This window comes from Delphinapterus leucas, chromosome 9 (genome assembly GCF_059928025.1).
Source record: "Delphinapterus leucas isolate spDelLeu-1000000601 "Yukka" chromosome 9, BTC_Dleu_Yukka2, whole genome shotgun sequence".
Lineage (NCBI taxonomy): Eukaryota > Metazoa > Chordata > Mammalia > Artiodactyla > Monodontidae > Delphinapterus > Delphinapterus leucas.
The window spans coordinates 6,294,820-6,313,838 of NC_143137.1; the positions used below are offsets into that span (position 1 = coordinate 6,294,820).

A 19,019-nucleotide genomic window follows, 5' to 3' on the forward strand; every position below is an offset into this window, starting at 1 on the left:
GTCCCATGACTTCCTGTTAGGTTTGGCGAATAGGGAAAACTAGCAAGAGGTAGAAATGGGTAGTTTGGGTATTTATTCCTCAGGATGCCTCACTGCAGAATCATCCCAGGCTGGCTGTGTTTCTCTGGGAAGGTGAGAGTTCAAATCAAGCACCATCTCCATCAGGTTTCTCTGTCTCTGGCTGAAACACAGTAATTGCTCCCCTTCCTCATTTTTTGGGTTTAGCTGATGATACGCACCCCTCCACCTTGGTCAGCAATCCTGGTATGACAAAATTCATACCAGGGAGTGGGGATCAGAGTCTCTCTTCCTTTCATCCTTCATTCCCAGGCATTTGGGCCTACAGTCCCAGGACCAGCCTCAAAGAGAGTCTGTTTTCAAGACCGGCAACTCTAGACCCAGGCTGGCTGTTGGGAGTGGAACGAGCTTTGTAGGTTTGCTGTTGCCTCATTCTCCTCTGCCTCCCTCCAGCCAAGAGAAATACCCTAAGCAAGAAGCTGGGAGCAACAGCACGAGAGTTTATTATCATCATTGCTCAAGAGGGGACATGAAGCAGGCAGGATGGTGAAGGTGAGCAGGAAATGGACCAGAGAAGCTCTGATGGTTGGTGGTGCAGGGCAGTAGCTGTGGCCATGGGGGAAGGATAACTGGGGCCAGAGGAGAGCCTCTCTTCTCGGCCTGGTTCTTCTTCCACGAGGCAGATGCTGGGACACCCAGTCCAGTTGGAGCTCCAGACACGAGTCCTCTGGAGAAGCAGGGCTAATTTCACTCACTCCCAGCAGTTTCTTCCAAGGGAGGGTCTCTTTTCTGAGGGAAAAGGAGGGGGTGGGACAGCCCATGGGGGAGAGAAAGTATAAATGCTCTGTACCAGGGCAGCTTAGTTCTGGAGCCAATCAGATCCACCATCAGCCTCATGGTACCTGACGCAAAGAGCCCCAAGGTCCCACCATGTACATGGACTTCCCTAGCTTCCTAGGGTCTCTTTTTCAGATTTTTTTTTTTGATGTGGACCAATTTTTAAAAAGTCTTTATTGAATTTGTTACAATATTGCTTCTGTTTTATGTTTTGGTGTTTTGGCCGCGAGGCATGTGGGATCTTAGCTCCCTGACCAGGGATTGAACCAGCAGCACCCCCTGCATTGGAAGGTGAAGTCTTAACCAGTGGATTGCCAGGGAAGTCCCTCACTAGGGTCTTTGGACTGGGTGTTACTTGGTCAGGGACAGGGGGTCTCTGGGCTGGGCCACTACTGGGGTGGAAAGACAGGAATGATGTCCCTTGACACTCACTGTGATGACACTTTTCTCCTCCCCAAACCATCTGCTCTCCATTCCTGTCTCCCCTGGACAGCACTGCTGCCCCAAACACACAGACACAAGCTTTAGGGACTCACCTCCTTAGATTGTTATTTTCTCCAGCAGCACAGACACAGGGGGACCAGAGATGCTAGAAGCAGCAGAGCCCAGACCCCCAACAGTATGGCATTGATGCTTATGAACAGGGCCTGGGGACAGAGGACCGAAGCTATAGGCACCCAGAGTGACTGCTGCCATTTGTGGTCTGTCTTCACGCTGATCATGGCACAGGGTCACTCTCCACCCCATTCATCCCATCCCCAAGTCGGTAGCTTCCGGGGTGGGGGGAGGCTGAAGAAGGAGCCCGGGGTGGGAGTCAGTGGGTGTAGCATGCAGAGAGCAGCCAGTAACCCCTGTCACCGGGTCTCAGCGTCCTCATCTGAGCAGCGATGGGCTTGGGCTGTGGTCTGGTTCCCTGACAAGCCCAAGACTTGAACATGCATTTAACACCTTCGCAGCTCTTCACGTACTTGCAGTATTAGCTCATTTATTATGAGTTCAGTGTTTGTATTTCCCACAGATCTGTAACTCCCACAACCATAGGAACCGCTTCTGTTTCGTTCGCCGCCATGCTGTAGTGACGGCAGACATGCTCAGGGCAGAACAGGTCACGCCCTTTTTGGTGGACAGCCTCACTCTCCTCCACTGTCTGACCCTCCCTGCCCACTGCCTGCTGCCTTCCCCGGCCCGGCTACCTTCAGCATGTTCACATAGGAGGTGCACAGCTGCAGCCTTCCCTCGTCTGCACTCGGAGAGCTGGGGGCCCCGGTGGGCCTCCAGGAAGGGGAGACATCACAGATACCATTAAAGAGAAAATGGTGGTACTCATGGAAACTTCTAGCCCCAATGATGATGGCGGCTGTGGCCGTGGAGAAAGCTGCCAGGGTGAGCAGGGTCCTCAGCAGGGCCTGGTGAGGGCAGTGTGCAGAGACAGACCTTGGAGACTCAGTCTCTCTGGAGCCCATCCCAGGACGAAGAGCGGGAAGACTAGTGGAGGGGGCGGGGGATGGGCGGCAGGCTGGGGGTGGCCTCCAGCTTCCGGGGCTGGTGTCAACCCCTCCCCGAACTCACCCAGTAGGTACCGCCTCGTTTCTCATAAATGAAGGCGACAGCTGCAGCCAGCACAGCCTGGGGAGAGATTGAAGCAGCGGGGGTAGCTCAGGGCAGCCAAGCCCCACCCCCCAGCAGCCTGCTTCTTTTTCCTTCCTCAACTCCCACAGGCAAAGCCAGCCATCCTGCTGGCCTTTCCCCACAGCACCCCACGTGGACCCGAGGTTTTGAGCTGAGTTCTGTTGTCTTCAACGGTGAGGGTATTGAAGGCCCGAGGCTGCAGGACCCTCTATTTTAGGGACATCAAAACTGCTCATGGTCAAGCCGGGTGTAAGCCCCCCTTCCCTTCTCCAAAACCCTCTCTTTTTAAGCAACACCAGGTGCTTTATGAAAGCTCCAGGGCGATGGGGTGGAAGGTCCGGGGTGTTGGAGGAGCTCTCAGTACAGGATCAGCGTCCGCCGCCTCGGGGTGAGGGCAGGCGCTCGTTCCAACAGCGTTCAGCCTCCCACCCAGCGGGTCTTCCAGGACAGGAAGTCTGGTTGATGCCAAGGGAAAGATGGACCTGAATCCTGTTTGGCAGTTCTGTAGCTAATCTCAGTGCTTTCGGCTGTGGGGTGGATGAGGATCATTACTTTGGGCTCCTCTCTTAATCGATATGTGTGTTTTGCTCTTGTTCTGTGAGGGTGGGCAGGACAGAGGGCGCCTCTTTCCTGCTATGATCCGCCCACCCATCTCCTGCTGCAGGTGGCACACGTCCATCTGCTGACATAGCTGCTGTTGTCCGGTGAGCCCCCCCTGGACTTCCCCTGTGTGCGGGGCCTGCAGAGGGCAATGGGAAACCACCGGGGGGTGCATCTCCCTTGTACACACCCCCCAGCACGTTCCGCCTCCCTCCATCTCAGTGCAAGTGCCTGGAGATGAGCCCTGTCCTAGATCCTTAGCTGATCTGCCGCTGACGGTGGGAGAAGTGGTGGGAGAAGCCCGGTGCAGGGACCCGGGAGAGCTGACCGGTGACCGTGGCCCTCCCAGCCCTTAGCTCAGCTAGTTTCCCGTCTGTAGAAGCCTGGTGTCAGCCTAGAGCTCTGGGAGTCTTTTCAGCTGCAAACAGTCTACATTCTGATGGGGTCGATGGTGGTGGTCTCTCACCTCTGATAGGGGGTCCCTCTGCCCACGGTCCTCCCGCCCCACTCACCACAGCCCCTGTCCAGATGGGAGTTCCCGATCCAAGCAGCATGGTGTAGTAGAAGATGAAGAGGAATCCCCCCAGGACCCCACTCAACACTCCCAGCACGGTCTGCACCACCTGAAAGATGAAAAACTTAAGAACCCGGATCTCGGGTTCCCAGGCCCAGTCTGCGCCTAAGCCTCAGGGGAGTTTTGAGGACTTTCCACTCCATGTAGTAAAGGTTAGAACCCTATGAAAGGGAAAGAGAGAGAGAAGAGAGAAAGAGAGGGGGCACGAGAAGGGAGAGGACAGGAGGGGAGAGAAGGCGAGGGGAGGGGAGAGCTAGCCCACGCTGGGTCATGAGAGGATGAACTCTGGGTTCCACCAGCTGGGACTTTAAATGGTCAGGGGCTCCTCTGCACCCTTCAGCTCACAGCCCACCCTACCTACAGCTTTCACTGAGAGGCCAGTAAGTGAAGGAAAGGCCAGAACTTGATCTCTAGGAAGAGCATAAGACTGGCTCAGCATCCCATTCAGAGAGAGGCTGGCTGGGAGAGTGTGCGGCCAGAGGAGGGGGCTTACCCTTCCCAGTCCGGGGAGCCTGGGCGCCTGTCCTCGCCCTACTCACCCAGGAGGCCACCAGCAGCTGGCGGTGGCCCAGGGCCCGGGAGGCGGCGTGCGGCGAGGGCACGTGGGGCTGCAGCAGGGGACACCTACTCAGCGGCAACTTGGCCAGAGCCGACTCCTGGTGGATGTGCACCTTGATGCAGGTGGGCTGGGTAGCCCCAGAGGCCACGTCCCCGCCATCTGCCATCTTCAAGCCGGTGGACACCCGCCTGGGAGGGAGGAAGGGGGCACCAGGGGGAAGAGTTGGCAGGAGGTTTGCACAGATTTCATGGGAGCTGGCGAGGCCCCCGGTCACAGTGCAGCATCTGGGACCTGCCTTGAGGGGTGTCATGTGAGGGATCCCTGCGTCTGCTGAGGCTGTGGCCACCGCTCAGCCCACTGGAGCTGCCCTCTTCACCCTAGACCTGCTGTGTCTCCCCATCCTCCACCCACGGCCTCAGGGTCTGGACCAAGCAGTGCCCTGGAGCCCTCACCTCTCTCCTTTCTGCTCCCAGCCCGCTTGTGTGATCACGGCCCTCACCCTGGCTCTCCCCTCTGCCTCTTCCCCTCCAGAGCCCTCAGGCTGCCGGACAGGACAGAAGAGAGTCCTGGCTGCCTGTTGAACTACTGTTGCGGCAGTGGCTTCCCAGCTGAGCCCGGGGACCCACCCCCCGCCCCTACATATTTCCCTCTCCATCAATGGCTACTCAGCCCCATGCTGCCTGTTCAAACTGCGCCCCCCCAACCCTCTGCATGAAGTTGTGGGTGCAGATGGAGGCCAAAGGCCAGAATGACTTGGCATCAAACGGGGACAAGGCTGTACCTGGCCTCCACTCCTGCCACCTTCCTGGATGCATATCCTCTACATGGTGGTTGGTCCTTCCCTCCCCAGCAAGTTCTGGGGGGCCTTTGAGGGGGCAGGGTGTGGACTCCTCTGGGGAGGCGACCTGTGAGAAGGGTCTCTGGGAAAGGGTCGCCTGGGCTGAGGGTCTGCCTCACCTGCTCTCCTCAGGGACCGGCAGTCACGGTCAAGGGTGATAGGAGGGCTGGGGATGGCTGAGTGGGGGCTTAGAACCAGGCAGAAAGGGGAGGGGTTTGGTGGAGCTCCAGAAAGGGAAGGATGAGGCAACTTCTCAGCACACAGCTGGAGCAAAGGGCCCCTCCAGGGTTTTCTAGCTGCCAGGGGAGATCACTTGGCTCCGACGCTCTGGAGAGCACAGAGGAGACTGCAGAGCTGACCAGCCCTGGAAAATCCCCCATCCCCACCAGGGCAGGGGCTTTCTGAACAAGGACTTGCCTGTGCTGTGTGCACCCCAGTGTGTGTGCTGCATAGGGATGAACACGCCAGTGTGTGCGTGTTTGTGCGCTCTGCCTTCTCCGGCCAGCCTGATTATCTACTCAAGACCAACCCCCCGCCCCCAGAGGGGCCCCTTTGGGCTAGCTCTTTTCTGGGAGGTCAAACCCTCATCACTCCACCCCTTCCTTCTGCTCTCTCCCACCCACTGCCGGGTGCCTCAGCTCTGGGCAGCTCTGCTCTACTCGGCCGCTGGTTCCCAGAGGACAGCAGGTGAGCAGGGCCCTCAGGTGAGCAGTCCAGGTGACCTGTCCCAGGAGACTCTCAGGGCAGGACGCCTCTCTCTTTCTCTCGAGGAGTCTCCAAGACCAGTCCCCAAAGCCCCCATCCTGTCTCACAGGATGCCATTCTCTCCCCATTCCTGGTCCCTGTAGGACCTCCTTGGGAGGGAGGGATACACTAGAGAGAGGACGTGACACTAGAAAAATGGCTAGGGAGGTCGGGGGGCCTGTGCCTGGCCGCGTCAGCTGGACTCTCCCTCCCCAGTGCCTCATATCTTTATTCTGAGCGTGGGGTGGCTGAGGCTCGGGTGGTTTCCTGGTGAGAGGTCCTTCAATAGCAAAGGCAGAAGGTGGAGGGCCCAGGGTGTAGCTGGGATCCTGGCCCTCTCTCGCCAGCTTCAGGGGCACAGGGAGGAGCTGGGCAGAGAAGAGTGTCCAAGGCAGCAGGGGAGAGCCCCACACCCTGGAGTTAGGGTGGCGTGAAAGGGGATCTTCATGGGGCTGGCCTGGCTCAGAGGAAGAGCAGGAATCTAGGTTGATCTGGGGATTGGAGCTGGGGGTGAGGCGAGAGGGGGAAGCAGTGGTATCCGGAGGGCTCAGAGGGAGCCGGAGCCCAAGGCACATTCTGGACTCTGTAATGTGGTGCTGATTGCTGGGTCCCAAGCAAGATCTGGCCAGAATCCCGGCTGGGCTTCCTTGTGTGTCTGTGAACAGGTCTGAACCTCCTTGCACGTCTGCAGAATCGTCAAACGCCTGTCCTTTATACTGCACGGAGGCCAGGTAGGTGAAGAGTGAGACTGCTCTGTAAAGTTCATACGATACAAATGGGAAGGCCTTAAACTTATTGCTCTTGCTAGTGTTTTTAGAATTGTTATTAACAATGTTATGATTTAAACAGTGATAAGTAGGATGCCCATGAGAACTACCTGGAGAGGATTTCCTTTGGAGCTAGGCAAGTTGATTCTAAAGTGCCTAAGGAGAAGTAATCTAGCAAAAGTGGCCATGAGGGGCTTCCCTGGTGGCGCAGTGGTTGAGAATCCGCCTGCCGATGCAGGGGACACGGGTTCGTGCCCCAGCCCGGGAAGATCCCACATGCCGTGCAGTGGCTGGTCCCGTGAGCCATGGCCGCTGAGCCTGCGCGTCCGGAGCCTGTGCTCCGCAACGGGAGAGGCCACGACGGTGAGAGGCCCGCGTACTGCAAAAAACAAAACAAACAAACAAAACAAAAACAACAACAACAAAAAAAGTGGCCATGAAAGAAAAAAGTAACATGGGGGGGGCGGGTCATGAAAGAGCTCAACTAAATATTAAACTCTATACTCATTATTAAAATCAGAGTAATGCTGCGTGACTCATCAGATCCACCAATGGGCAGAATATAAAGACTAAAACAGGCTTGGATTCCTACGGGAATTTTATTTTTGCTCAGGGGAGCGTTTTAAATCAGTGGGAGAAAGATGATATATTCCGTAAACAGAATATACTCTTTAGAAGTTAACCATCTGAAGAGAACAAACCAGAACCAACTTGGTTCCATTTTTTCCAACTTGCAAGGTAAATTCCAGATGGCTCAACATTTAAGTGTGAAAACTGAAAACATAAAAGCACTTAGAAGAAAACATGGATGAATTATTATTTTATAATCTTGAAATGGGAAAGTCCCTTTTAAGTACAATATAAAACCCAGAAATCATAAAAAATGACTGAAACCTTTGATTATATAAAAATACAAATGAAGTTCAAAACTAAATCACAAATTGAAAGCCTTATCTGTAACTCGTGTCACCGATGGTAATTTTTCAAATACACGAAGAACTCCCATAAAGACCAAAACAAAACAGAGTAACACGAGGAGTTCATAGGATATGAAAGGAAAGCTCACAAAAGAAGAGGAAAAAGACTCTTAAACGTATGAAAGATGACCAACCTCACTCATAATAAGAGAACTGATACTGGAGTAGTCACAGAAAGCAGACTGGTGGTTGCTTGGGGCCAAGGGTTGGAGGGGTTCCTGGGGAAGGGACTTTAGGGGACTTTTTGCAGCATAGAAAAATGTTCTGTATCTTGATTGTAGTTATGGTTGCACATAGGTACACATTTGTTAAAAGTCACCGAGATCCACAATTAAAAGGGGGCATTTTATTGACTAAAAAGGATTAAAATCTACAACAGAATGTCATTTTTCCAAGAGACATTCGAAAAGATTAGAAAGTTTGCTGACACCTTCTGCTGGTCTTGGGGAGGAGCAGTGGACACTCTTGGAATTGCCCTTGCATGAGAATTGCACGGAAGTAGCTCCATGGAGGGAAATACCTTTTAAAATTACAAATACACATTCCCATTGACCTGCTGATTCCACATTGCTTGTAAGAAAAAAAATAAAGGTCTATAAATAGGGGACTGCTTAAAGCAATTACGATGCTTTCGTATAATGGAATACTATGCAGCCATAAAAACGAGTGAGGACGCATTTTATGGACTGATGTAGGATTATTTTTTTATTTTATTTTATTTTTTTTGCGGTACGCGGGCCTCTCACCGCTGTGGCCTCTCCCGTTGCGGAGCACAGGCTCCGGACACACAGGCTCAGCGGCCATGGCTCACGGGCCCAGCCGCTCCGTGGCATGTGGGATCTTCCCGGACCGGGTCACGAACCTGTGTCCCCTGCATCGGCAGGCGGACTCTCAACCACTGCGCCACCAGGGAAGCCCGATGTAGGATTATTTTTAAAAGATGGTTCTGTGAACAAATCATTGTGCAGAAACTGTGTGTGCTATCCTGCCATTTGTGGGAAAAGAGGGAGAGAAAGAATATTTTTACATGTTTTTATATGCAAAAAAGTCATTGTAGGATATATTAGAAAATGATACTATTTTTCCACCTGGAAGACAACTAGCTGGCTAGGAGAGGAAGAGGGGAGAGTGGGTTTTAGCAGTATACCCTTTTTTATCTTTTGATTTTTTTTTAACCATATGAAAGTGTTACGTATAAATATGTACACTATGTTCCTGAAATAATTCAGATTCCTTTCTTTGTCAGTCCCAAGACCCAGACAAACTGTATCTGACCATTTTGGGAAGAGGTCCAAGAGTCTATATGGTGAAAACTCTAGAGGTGATTCAGATTTGCATCCCAGATTAAGGTCACTGTGACAGAGACTTCCCTGGTGGTCCAGTGGTTAAGACTCTGTGCTTCCAAGGCAGGGGGCATGGGTTTGATTCCTGGTTGGGGAACTAAGATCCCACATGCCGTGACTTGGCTTGACTCAAAGACTGTTTTCTCTCCCTGCACTCATGCAGTGTATTCCTTTTTCCCTTACTTAGGTCTCAAACCTCACTTCTGTGCATCTCCCCAGCAGGCAGGATGACCCAAAACATGCTGGCTGTGAATGGAGTCGATGTGATCTCTACGCTGTCCCAGCCCACTCACATCGACATCCACATCCATCAGGAATCTGCTTTGGCACAACTGCTAAAAGCTGGGAGCTCCCTGATGGGGCGCCTGTCCCACCATCCTGCCAAGGCCAGCATAAGCTACAGACAGCTGGCACTACGGGTAAGGGCGGGATAGAGAGGTGGGTTAGCAAGGTGACACAGAGGAGGGTAACGCTCCTTCTTCAGTACGATGCGGAAAAGGAAAGTGGGTTGAATCCCCATGAAAAGTCACTATTAGTATCCCATCTTGTTTGGGACAAGAACGTTTGGGAAGTTTCGCCACAGAGATTTAGATGGAAAGGAATAGTGGATCCCTCCTTTGGTGCAACGTGAGCAGTCCCAGCCAGAGCTGGGGGGTGGGCGGAAGGGTCCCTGGAGGCTGTTCATTCAGGTTGATTGAACCCACGTGGACAGAGGGCCTGCGATGCAAGGCAATATGATAGGCACTTTGGGGGAAAAACTTCAGAGAGAATATCTAGGCAATAACCTGAAGGTGCCCGGCGTCCATCAGAAGGGATCAGGCAACTACACTAATGCCTAAAATTAAAGGTAGCTCAGGTGACATCCTTGGGAGGCAGGATGGCGTCCTGCAGGGGTAGGCATCTGAGCCAGACCTTGAATGGAGAAGCAGCGTGTTTAGACAGATAGAGGTGGAAGATGGAAGAAAAGGAATCTCGGGTTAAAAGAATGGCAAGAAAGAAGCCAGAAAGCATAGGACAAGTTCTGTCAGGGTACAGAGGATGGGACTCGTGGCTGATTAGACTGGAAATACAGACCAGGGCCATATTGCTGAGAGCCTGGAGTGACAAGGTGAGGAGTCTGCTGTCCTGAATCAGCTTCGATAGTGGGAAGACTGTGGAGGGATTCTGAGCAGGCACCTGAACTTCAGGCACCCTCACAGCCAGGAGGTGTCCAGGTAAGAAGCATGGAGGGTCTGCACCTGCAACGTCGCAGCAGAAATGAGGAGGAAAGAGAGGAGTCCAAATCCTTTGTGGATGGGGTTGCCATGACTTGGGAGTGAGTGGATGTAGAGTACAAGGGAGGAGAGGAGTCCGGGAAGATGCTGAGGTTTGGAGTGAAGGAGACCGGGAAATTGGAGCCCTGGAAGTCAGCGAGGCAGACACTGAGGGTGTGCGTAGGGTCCGGAATTTGGACGCAATGAGTCTGAGAAGCTGGCAGGACATGTAGATGGTGACGTCCAAGAGGCTGTGATAGTTGGATCCTCCAGGAAGCAGACGCCGAGGGGGAGTTGGGAGTGCGAAAGGTTTATTGGGGTGTAACATCCATGCAATGAAAAGAGCAGGAGCAGGGCTGGGCAGGGGGAGACATCAGATCATGAGGCAGGGCTGACGAGGTCTGGGCCAGCCCAGTGGGGAGCTCGGGAGCAAAGACTGCCCATCACAGGAGTTCCGTGTTAGCTGAAAATGGCCCTTGAACCTTGCTTGATCATTGGCTGGGTAGCCACCCCGAAAGACTGTACCCTCAGTTTGAAAGATGAAGGGACCTTGAAGGCGCTGACCACCGTAGGCTGTCAGCTAACCACTCTCCTTTCTTGAAGGAGGTCATCATGGCCCATCATGGATGATGGGCTTCCCAAGGGAAAATGAGGAGGAAAAAAAGGAGGAATCATCAGGTGGGATGACAAATTGTGGTATTTAGGAAAAATGGGATTTAGAAAAGAATGAAGGATAAAAGGCTGGCAAGTCAGAGGGATGAGGGAGAACCAGGACGGGCTGCTTCACGGACGTTAAGGGAACAGAATTTCCAGAATCGGAGCTGCGGAGAAGTCAGGGCAGAGGAAGAGGAGAGGAAAGCCACCTAGGTGGGAGCTGGGTGGCTGGAGCAGGTGACTCATGGGAAGGGGTGTGGCTTTCCCCATCTCTTGCAGGTGACCCAGATATTGCTGGGGGCTATGAGCTGTGCTCTTGGAGGGCTTCTCTGCTTGGGGCCCTGGATTCAGCTGCGTGCCTCAGGCTGTGCCTTTTGGGCAGGGTTTGTGGTGAGTAAGAAAGGGGTTGTGAGCTCTGAGGGAGGCAAGTGTTTATGGACAAGGAGAAAGAAAGTTCCTTTTGGACCTGGGTCAGGGATTTGGGGAAGAGACCACAGACCCAGAGTCCAAATGCTCTCTGTTATGAGGAGGCTGCCTTAGGGGGTGGGCAAAACCCTTCCACCCTCTGTTTTTCTCTTTAAGGCAAGGCTGGGAATAGCGGGGCAGTTGTAGGTGGAGTCCTGTCCATCTGCTAGGTTTCTTTGCCTGTTCCTTGGATCCTGCTTCAATTTGGCTGTTCTGGGGCCCTGTTGGGAGAAGTGTGACGGGAGATCATTTCAGGACAGCCAACTGGAGGACTTTTCTGGTGTCTTCTCTTCCTAGGCCATTGCAGCAGGAGTTGGGGCCATTGTCCATGAGAAACACTGCGGCAAACTTTCAGTGAGTCTGGGCATCCTCTGTGCCCCACATTGTCCTCTTCCCCCTCCTATGTCTCTGTTTTCTTGCCCTGTTTTTCTGTCTTCTCCCCTTTGGTTTCAAATATCCTAAGATCTTTCCTGGAGGGGTAGGGAGGGTTTCCTCAGCCAGGAAGCTGGGGAAGAGGAGACCGGTTTCAGGCCGGGACCCCACAGCTCTGCTATCCATAGAGGGAGTCTGCAGCCTGAACCTCTCTCTTCTAGGGCTGCATATCAAGTCTGCTCGCCCTGGCTGGCATTGCCACGGCCGTGGCCGCCGTTGTCTTCTGTGTGAATAGTTTAACCTGGCAACTTGTCTTCTATGACATCAGCTCCGTGTGTGATTCCTTAGTCCCTGACACCCCCACCTTTGGGTACGAAGAGACTAGACGAAGCAATTCCTATTCATCGTGGAGGGAGGAGCGCTGCAGAAACTACATGCAAATGCTGACGGTGAGAAAGGAGAGTCAGTCTTCCAGGACGCGTCACAGCTGTGCATTGGGGAATTGGGGCACCTGAGGGCAGAGACGTAAGCTCTCTGAGCTTCGACCTCATCCGAGGTCTTTGGTTCAGGAGGTTTTAACTTAATCTGAAGCCATTGTTCAGATCCTCATGGCATGAAAATTCCCTGAATCAAAGGGGATGAGGACAAAGAGGAGACATTGAAGCGAGGATTTCTTGAACCACCCTTCCGTCTTTTCTGGTGTGTGGCTGTTATCAGTTATCTATTCCTGCATAACATACCACCCCAAAATGTACTGGCTTAACACTGCAATTTACTATTACTTCTCACATTCTGTGGGTTGACTAGGCTCACATGGGCAGTCCCATTTTCTCATGCAGCTGCAGTCAGGTGTCACTTGAGGTGAAGTCATCTAAGAGCTTGACTGGGCTGGACCGCTAAGATGACACACTCACACAGCAGGGAGCTCAGCTGGGGCTATGAGCCAGGGAGCCTACAACGGCTTCTCCGTGTGGCTTGGGCTTCTCGTAGCCCAGCAACCAGGTTCCAACAGGGAGCATCCCACTGTGAGCATTTCAAGAGGTAGGAGATGGAAGCTGCCAGGCCAAATAAGGGCTACCCCATAATTGACCTAGTGTCACTTCTACTGTATTTTGTTGATCAAAGCATTACCAGGCCCTTCCAGATTCTAGGGGGTGGAGCAGTGGATCCCACCTCTTCACTGGGGGGAGGTAAGGTCACATTGCAGGCAAGCAGATGGGATGGAGTCAGTGGCTGCCCCCATAGTTGGAAGATGCAATCTGCTTTGGTGGGAAGTAGTTAGTTGGACAGGGTCTGATCCCTCCTGGGGTAGCAAGATAATAGTAACAGCAGAAGCAGAGGAGCAGACCCCTGACTGTAACTGTTTTCTTCCTTTATCTTCAGGATTTGTTCCTAGGAATCCGTGGTCTGCTCCTGGCCATCTGTGTCCTGCAGGTCATTGTATCCTTGGCTTCCCTGGGTGTGGGTCTCCGACGCTTCTGTGGCCAGAGCTCCCGGGCCCTGGTGAGATGTTAGGGAGGCACTAGGGAAGGAGCGGATCTGGTTGGTGGAGCTCTAGCGGTGGGAAGGACAACGGGGCAGGAACACTGCTGGGCAGGGCTCACGCTCCCCCTCACTCAGCCCGCTTCCTGTGCTTCACTCTGCCCTTCACTTCCTGGGGAGCATGACCCCATCACTGTGTCCTGGGTTGAATTCTGCCTTCTGCCTCTGCGCCCTTCTTTGCTCTCATTTTCCCACGTTCCCCTCTTTCCCACGTCCTAGGTCTTGTCTAGCTCCCCTTCCTCCGTCACCTTTTCCTTTCCTCCTTTCATTTGTCTGATTTCCAGTTCTATGGAGCTAACTCTACTCCAACCTTTTCCTCCCAAGAATTGATTTTCCGCCTGTTTTTTTTTTTTTTTGCAGGATGAAGAAGGGTCAGAGAAGAAGCTGTGGGGGGAGAATTCAGTGCCTCCCTCTCCCCACAAGAAGAAGAGCACAGCTGTTGTCCTGTGAGCAGCCAAAGACCCTGCCTGGACCCTGCATGTCCCCCCAGAGTAGCCCAGGGCCCCTCACTGCCCCGTCCCTCACACTCGCTTCCTTAGGCTGCCCCTCCTCTCGCCAACACCCTCACCCACTGTCCCCACTCCAAGGTCCTCAATTCAGTGAACACGTATTGTCACATTTTCCCCAATGCTGATTAAACAGAAACAACCGCAAAAAATGATTTTGTGCAGAAAGGATGTAGTCTCCCTTTGTTGATACGCAGGGTGCGTTGGTACACATGGAATTAAATGAGAGTTATGGATCATATGGAAACAAGGTCCCAATAAGACTTAATTTACGTTCTGCTCTATATCCCAAGTGCAAAAACTCCTTTTCATGATTTCCTTCTGTTCAGTGTAAAGTGAAAATAACTCTTACGTACTTAGAATCTTTTTACCAGCTAAGGTTTTCTTTAAGCATCTATAACTGATCAGTGGGCTTTACAGAACCATGTGAGACATGAAGCAAGATCATTTCCTCCCTCCCTCCCTTTCTTCCTTCCCTTCATCTTCCTCCCCCTCTGTCTCTTTCCTTCCTTCTTCCTTCCTTCCTCCCTCGTTCCCTTTCTTTTTTCTCTTTCTCCCCCATCTCTTTCTTTCTCTCTTGTTTTTTGCAGTAATTACTGTTGGTTCTCTCGCTATACACGCACACACACACACACACACACACACACACCTGTTATTCTTCAATTTCATTGTAAATGATACGATTGATTCGTTTTTCACTTTTAAAATTTTCTATGTACAATATAAGTATATAGATGTAAGCCCTTCTGCTATGGAACCAGGTTCATTTGTCCAATGTGCAGCAAGCCAAATGCTGAGATGCTGCGGTGTGCAGCAGAGAAAGTGTTTATTCACGAGGCAGCCAAGCGAGGAGACAGGAGAACAAATCTCATATCTGCCTCCCTGAAGGTGAGGGGCTTGAGATATTTATGGGATAGAGAAGCAGGGTGGTCTTAGGCATGGAGAAAGGTGATTGGAAGTAGGGAAAATGTGAGGTAGCTGGTATTCCATGCCAGCATATCTGAGTTACATGCTTCTTCAGGGGATACATGTCCAAAAATGGAGGTACTTAGCATGATCTGAGGGTGGAGTTTTCACCCCTCTGATGTCAAAAGGTCACTCACTGGACCCCTGTGCAGGCCCAGTTTTAGGGTCGTTGGTCCCAACCAGTCTTAGCCAGCTTGAACTGGACAGGAGCCGACTCCAAGCCTTGGAAAACAACTTAAGCCCCCGTTACTATAGTGACCCATTCATCAGAGGTGTTATCTATAGGGGGCCACTAAGGAGTCAAAAAATGATTAAGACAAGCTTAGTCAGTGAGCGCAGGTTACAAGGGAGGGGTTTTTAACAAGCTGTTCCCTTCCCTGCAGTTCTGTAAGATGAGCTCAAGAATTTCTGTTAGTCACCAGTTTCTGTTAGCCTTACGCCGCATGATTTCATCTCTGAAGGGTACAAAAGCGGCCATGGTCTGTAAAATTAAGACGTCATAGGGATTCTGGCATTTTCAGTTCCAACATAGTGAGCAGACTTGCATTTCCATTGTGGTTTTATGAAATCTCTGAGAGGTAGGTGTTATTACTAGTTAGAAGACCCACAGCAGAACTGGCTGGGAGCCCCACCTTTACCCCCTGCACAATCCTGCCCTACAATGTGGTGTTGGCAGGGGCAGAGCTGCTGGCATGGGTGAGGCATAGCCCCACCATTGGAGGTAAGGGTGGTGGGCTTGTAGATAGAGATTTGTAAGCAAGCTTGTGTAATAAAGGTCAAAGGGATGAGGTGGTATTATGTTCAGACTATTGGACAGTGCTTGGTAAATTACACCCTGAGGGGCAAGTCTGGTCTGCCACCTACTTGTGTAAATAAAGTTTTATTGAAACACAACCACACTTCTTGGTTTACACATTGTCTATGCAACAAGGGCAGAGTTGAGTGGTCTCAGTAGAGACTAAATGGCCCACAAAACTTAAAATAGAGTTTGCCGTCCTCTGGTGCGGGAGACCCCAGTGGAGGGAGTAGCTAGTCCTACTGGGTGATTGACAGGAGCCGGGGAGCTTGTGCTCTTGCTTCCCCAAATGTGAATCTAGCATGGGCAACAGGGAGAAGGCTTTGCCCCACCCTAGACTGACTGAGTCAGGATTTGCATTTTCTCAAGATTGGCAGGTGCTTCGTGCCTCCATCACCTTTAGAGAAGCACAGAGATAATCACATCTAGGTGTCTTGTTCAGATATAGAACAAGCCCCTTTGAATTTGATGTCTTTCATTCTTTTGATTTATTTGTTAACCTTAGCATTTTAAAAAGGAATTTTCGTGAGAAGAAACAGCAGCAGGGCAGACGCAGAGGAAGCATCTTTCCTCTCTTCCTTAGCTTAAGATGCTGTCGGTTTTTGTGGTTCGGTATTTCTAAACCGTCCCTTTAGAGCTGGATTCGATAGAAATTCTTTTCATTTTTCATTCTGGTGAATAAACGACAACTTGGTAGTTTGCTTATTTGTTGATTTTGTTGCTGTTTTTCTAGCATGAAGCGATCTCTTACTGTCAGAGTCTGGCAGCTTCTTTCTTTTCCCCCTGACGTCTCTGTATGTCTCTGAGGAAAGGCACCGTCCCTCCATCTGACCTCTCCCTCTCCCCCATTTCTTCTTTTCTGGGCTCCACTGCCCTCCCTCTCCTTACCCTGTGAATAACCTTGGAAGTTTCATAATCTTTGTTTTTCTTTTCTGTAGGAAATCAGACGTCATCCCCTTCTCCCCTTGCTTTTGTTTACTTGGAAAAACCAACGGTTATTTGTCTAGTTGCACAACTCAGTTTCGGTGACCAGATTGTATTTATGCAACTGACTTCATGACCCTGGGATCCAGCAATTAATCACAAGCCTATTTATATTTACTGAAGTGTTTAAAACCATTCAGAGTGTAAACAGGAAATGGTTCTATTTTTCTTTTCCAATCACTGCTTTTTTTTTTTTTTGTGATACGCGGGCCTCTCACTGCTGTGGCCTCTCCCGTTGCAGAGCACAGGCTCCAGACGCGCAGGCTCAGCGGCCATGGCTCACGGGCCCAGCCGCTCCGCGGCATGTGGCATCTTCCCGGACCGGGGCACGAACCCGCGTCCCCTGCATCGGCAGGCGGACTCTCAACCACTGCGCCACCAGGGAAGGCCTCCAATCACTGCTTTTAACTGTGTTTTGTCAGCTCCCCATTTCCCCATTGGATATTGGTCCTTTTAACATCAGGACCAGATTCCAGATTCCACAACTTGGTCATTACAATGGTCTCATGTTTGGTATACGAGACCCAGTTCTGGACATGTTTAAAACTGCAGAGTCATCAGAGCTTGGGTCCCCCTGTCAGCGGAGGCCGCTGCTTGGACTGGGAGGGTTAGGGATGTGCTGTGCTAGTGTGGGGCCCCTCCCTCTCCTTCCGGTTTCCTAAAGAGTCCTGAGGGAGGCAGGGGAGGGGGTGGGGGTCCGGGCTTTCTTGGCTCAGCCGAGGGGCAGTGACCATTTGCTGATGTGATGTGGGTAGTGTCTGTTCTTGCGCCGTCTCGGAGGCATCTAGGAATTTCCCTGCCGGCTGCTCCGTTAGCTGCGTGGCTCAATCAGGAAAACTTCCTGGAAAAGTACGTCCTAAGGAGACAGCTATGAAATGCCGGGGGTGGGGAGGGCTTTCCTGCAGTACGAGTATTCATTTACTATTTCTTGCCCCTGCAAGGCCCAGAGTCTCTTCAGAGATATTTCAGTGGATGGGATAAGGCCCCATCGCCTCAGACTCCACAAAGAAGGCCCTGGAGCCTCAGATGCAAAGAATTGCTCACAAAAAAGTTTGCAATTAATTTTTAAGGGAAACTAACAGATGTGTGGACACGGGGTGGGGGGACGGGGAGGGTGGGATGAACTGGGAGATTAGGTTTGACATAAATACACTACCAGGTGTAAAATAGATAGCTAGTGGGAACTTGCATATAGCACAGGGAGATCAGCTTGGTGCTCTGTGATGACTTAGATGGGCGGGATGGGGGGCGATGGGAGGGAGGTCCAAGAGGGAGGGGGTACATGTATACATAGAGCTGATTCACTTCCTTGTACAGCAGAAACTAGCACAACATTGTAAAGCAATTATACTCCAATTAAAAAAAAATCCTTTCTGAAGTAGGAAGCAGACATTATGAAAGTGTTCATTTCCACGGTATGTACTGCTTTGAACTTCTTCAGCGTTTATTGGTTTAGTTTATTTCTCCCTCTCCCATCTTCAGTGCCCCACTCACTCCTCATTCAGGAGGACTTCTGCTTTCTTAGTGGTTTCCTTTGAAATCTTTTTTTTTTTTTTTAAAGCATGTGCACTTAACTAAACAAATTCTAAAGGTAACCAGTAACCTTATCCTCGACCTGAAAAGTACTGTGCCTTTAGAATGCTCCTTGTTAAATGATATTCTTATCTTGAGTTTTAGTTCTATATTGACTTATTTCAACCCCATAAATTAGATATTTTATTTTTTTCGTATACTCAGTGTTTGTTTAAATTTACCTATATTTTTATTAACGGGTAAAAAGCTCTCCTTTTCCTCCTGTAGTTCAGGCCTTCTTTCTGAAATCCTTTTTCTTCTTTTTTGAGGTACATCCTTTAAACGTTTCTTTAATAGTAAAGATCTCTTGGTGGTAAACCTTCTTAGTTTTTATTTATCGGAATATTCCTTATTATACCTGGCTCAAGAGAACTAGTTTCACTGGATATACCATTCCAGCTTTAGTTAATTATATCTAATTCTGGTTGCTTTTGAGATCTTTACTTTCTTTGATGTTTTGAAAATTTACTTCAAAATGTGTAGGTGTGCATGAATTTATTTTCCCTTGAAAATTCCTCCTGAGAAAGTATTTTTAAAAATTCCAAGTCTCAGAGTTCACACAATTTCTTTTTTAACCTGGGAAACTCTGAATTATGCCTTTGAATAATTCCTTTCCCACATTCTCCCTACTATTTCCTTCTGAAATTTTGATTTGCCGCATGTTAGACCCTCTCACTCTAGCTTCCTTATCTCCTAACCTGGTTTGTGCTTTTTATTTTTCATCTCTTTATTTCTACCTGCTGTGCTCTGGTTAAATTCTTCATAATTATTAACCAAGTTACCCAATTTCTGCCTCAGTTATGTATAATCTGCTTTTTCCGTTCCATTAAATTTTAAGTTCCATTAAAATTTTCTAGATATGATATTTGCTTCTTTTTCAGATCTTCCTGCTCCTTCTTGATAGTCTCTTGTTCCTAAGTCATGCCACCAATGACCTATTTTATTTCTCTAAGCTTACTACATTATTTTTTTATTTTCTGTAAGAGAAGTACCAAATTTGAAGTCTTTGCTGTTTTTTCTCCC

At 50.6% G+C, this 19,019-nt stretch overlaps 2 protein-coding genes across 2 annotated transcripts; one reads left to right on the forward strand and one right to left on the reverse strand.

Moving 5' to 3' along the window:
• Positions 1–765: 765 nt before the first annotated feature.
• TMEM176A (transmembrane protein 176A) lies at positions 766–4,905 on the reverse strand. Its single transcript, XM_022589187.2, is given in 6 exon segments — positions 766–807; positions 1,392–1,502; positions 2,049–2,261; positions 2,425–2,481; positions 3,597–3,707; positions 4,198–4,905. Coding segments are annotated over 6 exon segments (864 nt in total). The 5' UTR covers positions 4,528–4,905.
• A 4,172-nt stretch (positions 4,906–9,077) lies between these two features.
• TMEM176B (transmembrane protein 176B) lies at positions 9,078–14,228 on the forward strand. Its single transcript, XM_022589220.3, has 6 exons — positions 9,078–9,305; positions 11,073–11,183; positions 11,556–11,612; positions 11,852–12,079; positions 13,014–13,133; positions 13,533–14,228. The coding sequence occupies exons 1-6, from the start codon at positions 9,114–9,116 to the stop codon at positions 13,620–13,622; spliced, it is 798 nt and encodes a 265-aa protein (XP_022444928.1). The 5' UTR covers positions 9,078–9,113; the 3' UTR covers positions 13,623–14,228.
• The last annotated feature ends 4,791 nt before the right edge of the window (positions 14,229–19,019 follow it).

Coding starts and splice junctions, on each gene's coding strand:
- TMEM176B (XM_022589220.3), top strand. CDS start 9,114: ATGACCCAAAACATGCTGGCTGTGAATGGAGTCGATGTGATCTCTACG. Junction 11,613..11,851: donor AACACTGCGGCAAACTTTCA/GTGAGTCTGGGC, acceptor TCTCTCTTCTAG/GGCTGCATATCAAGTCTGCT. Junction 12,080..13,013: donor ACTACATGCAAATGCTGACG/GTGAGAAAGGAG, acceptor CTTTATCTTCAG/GATTTGTTCCTAGGAATCCG.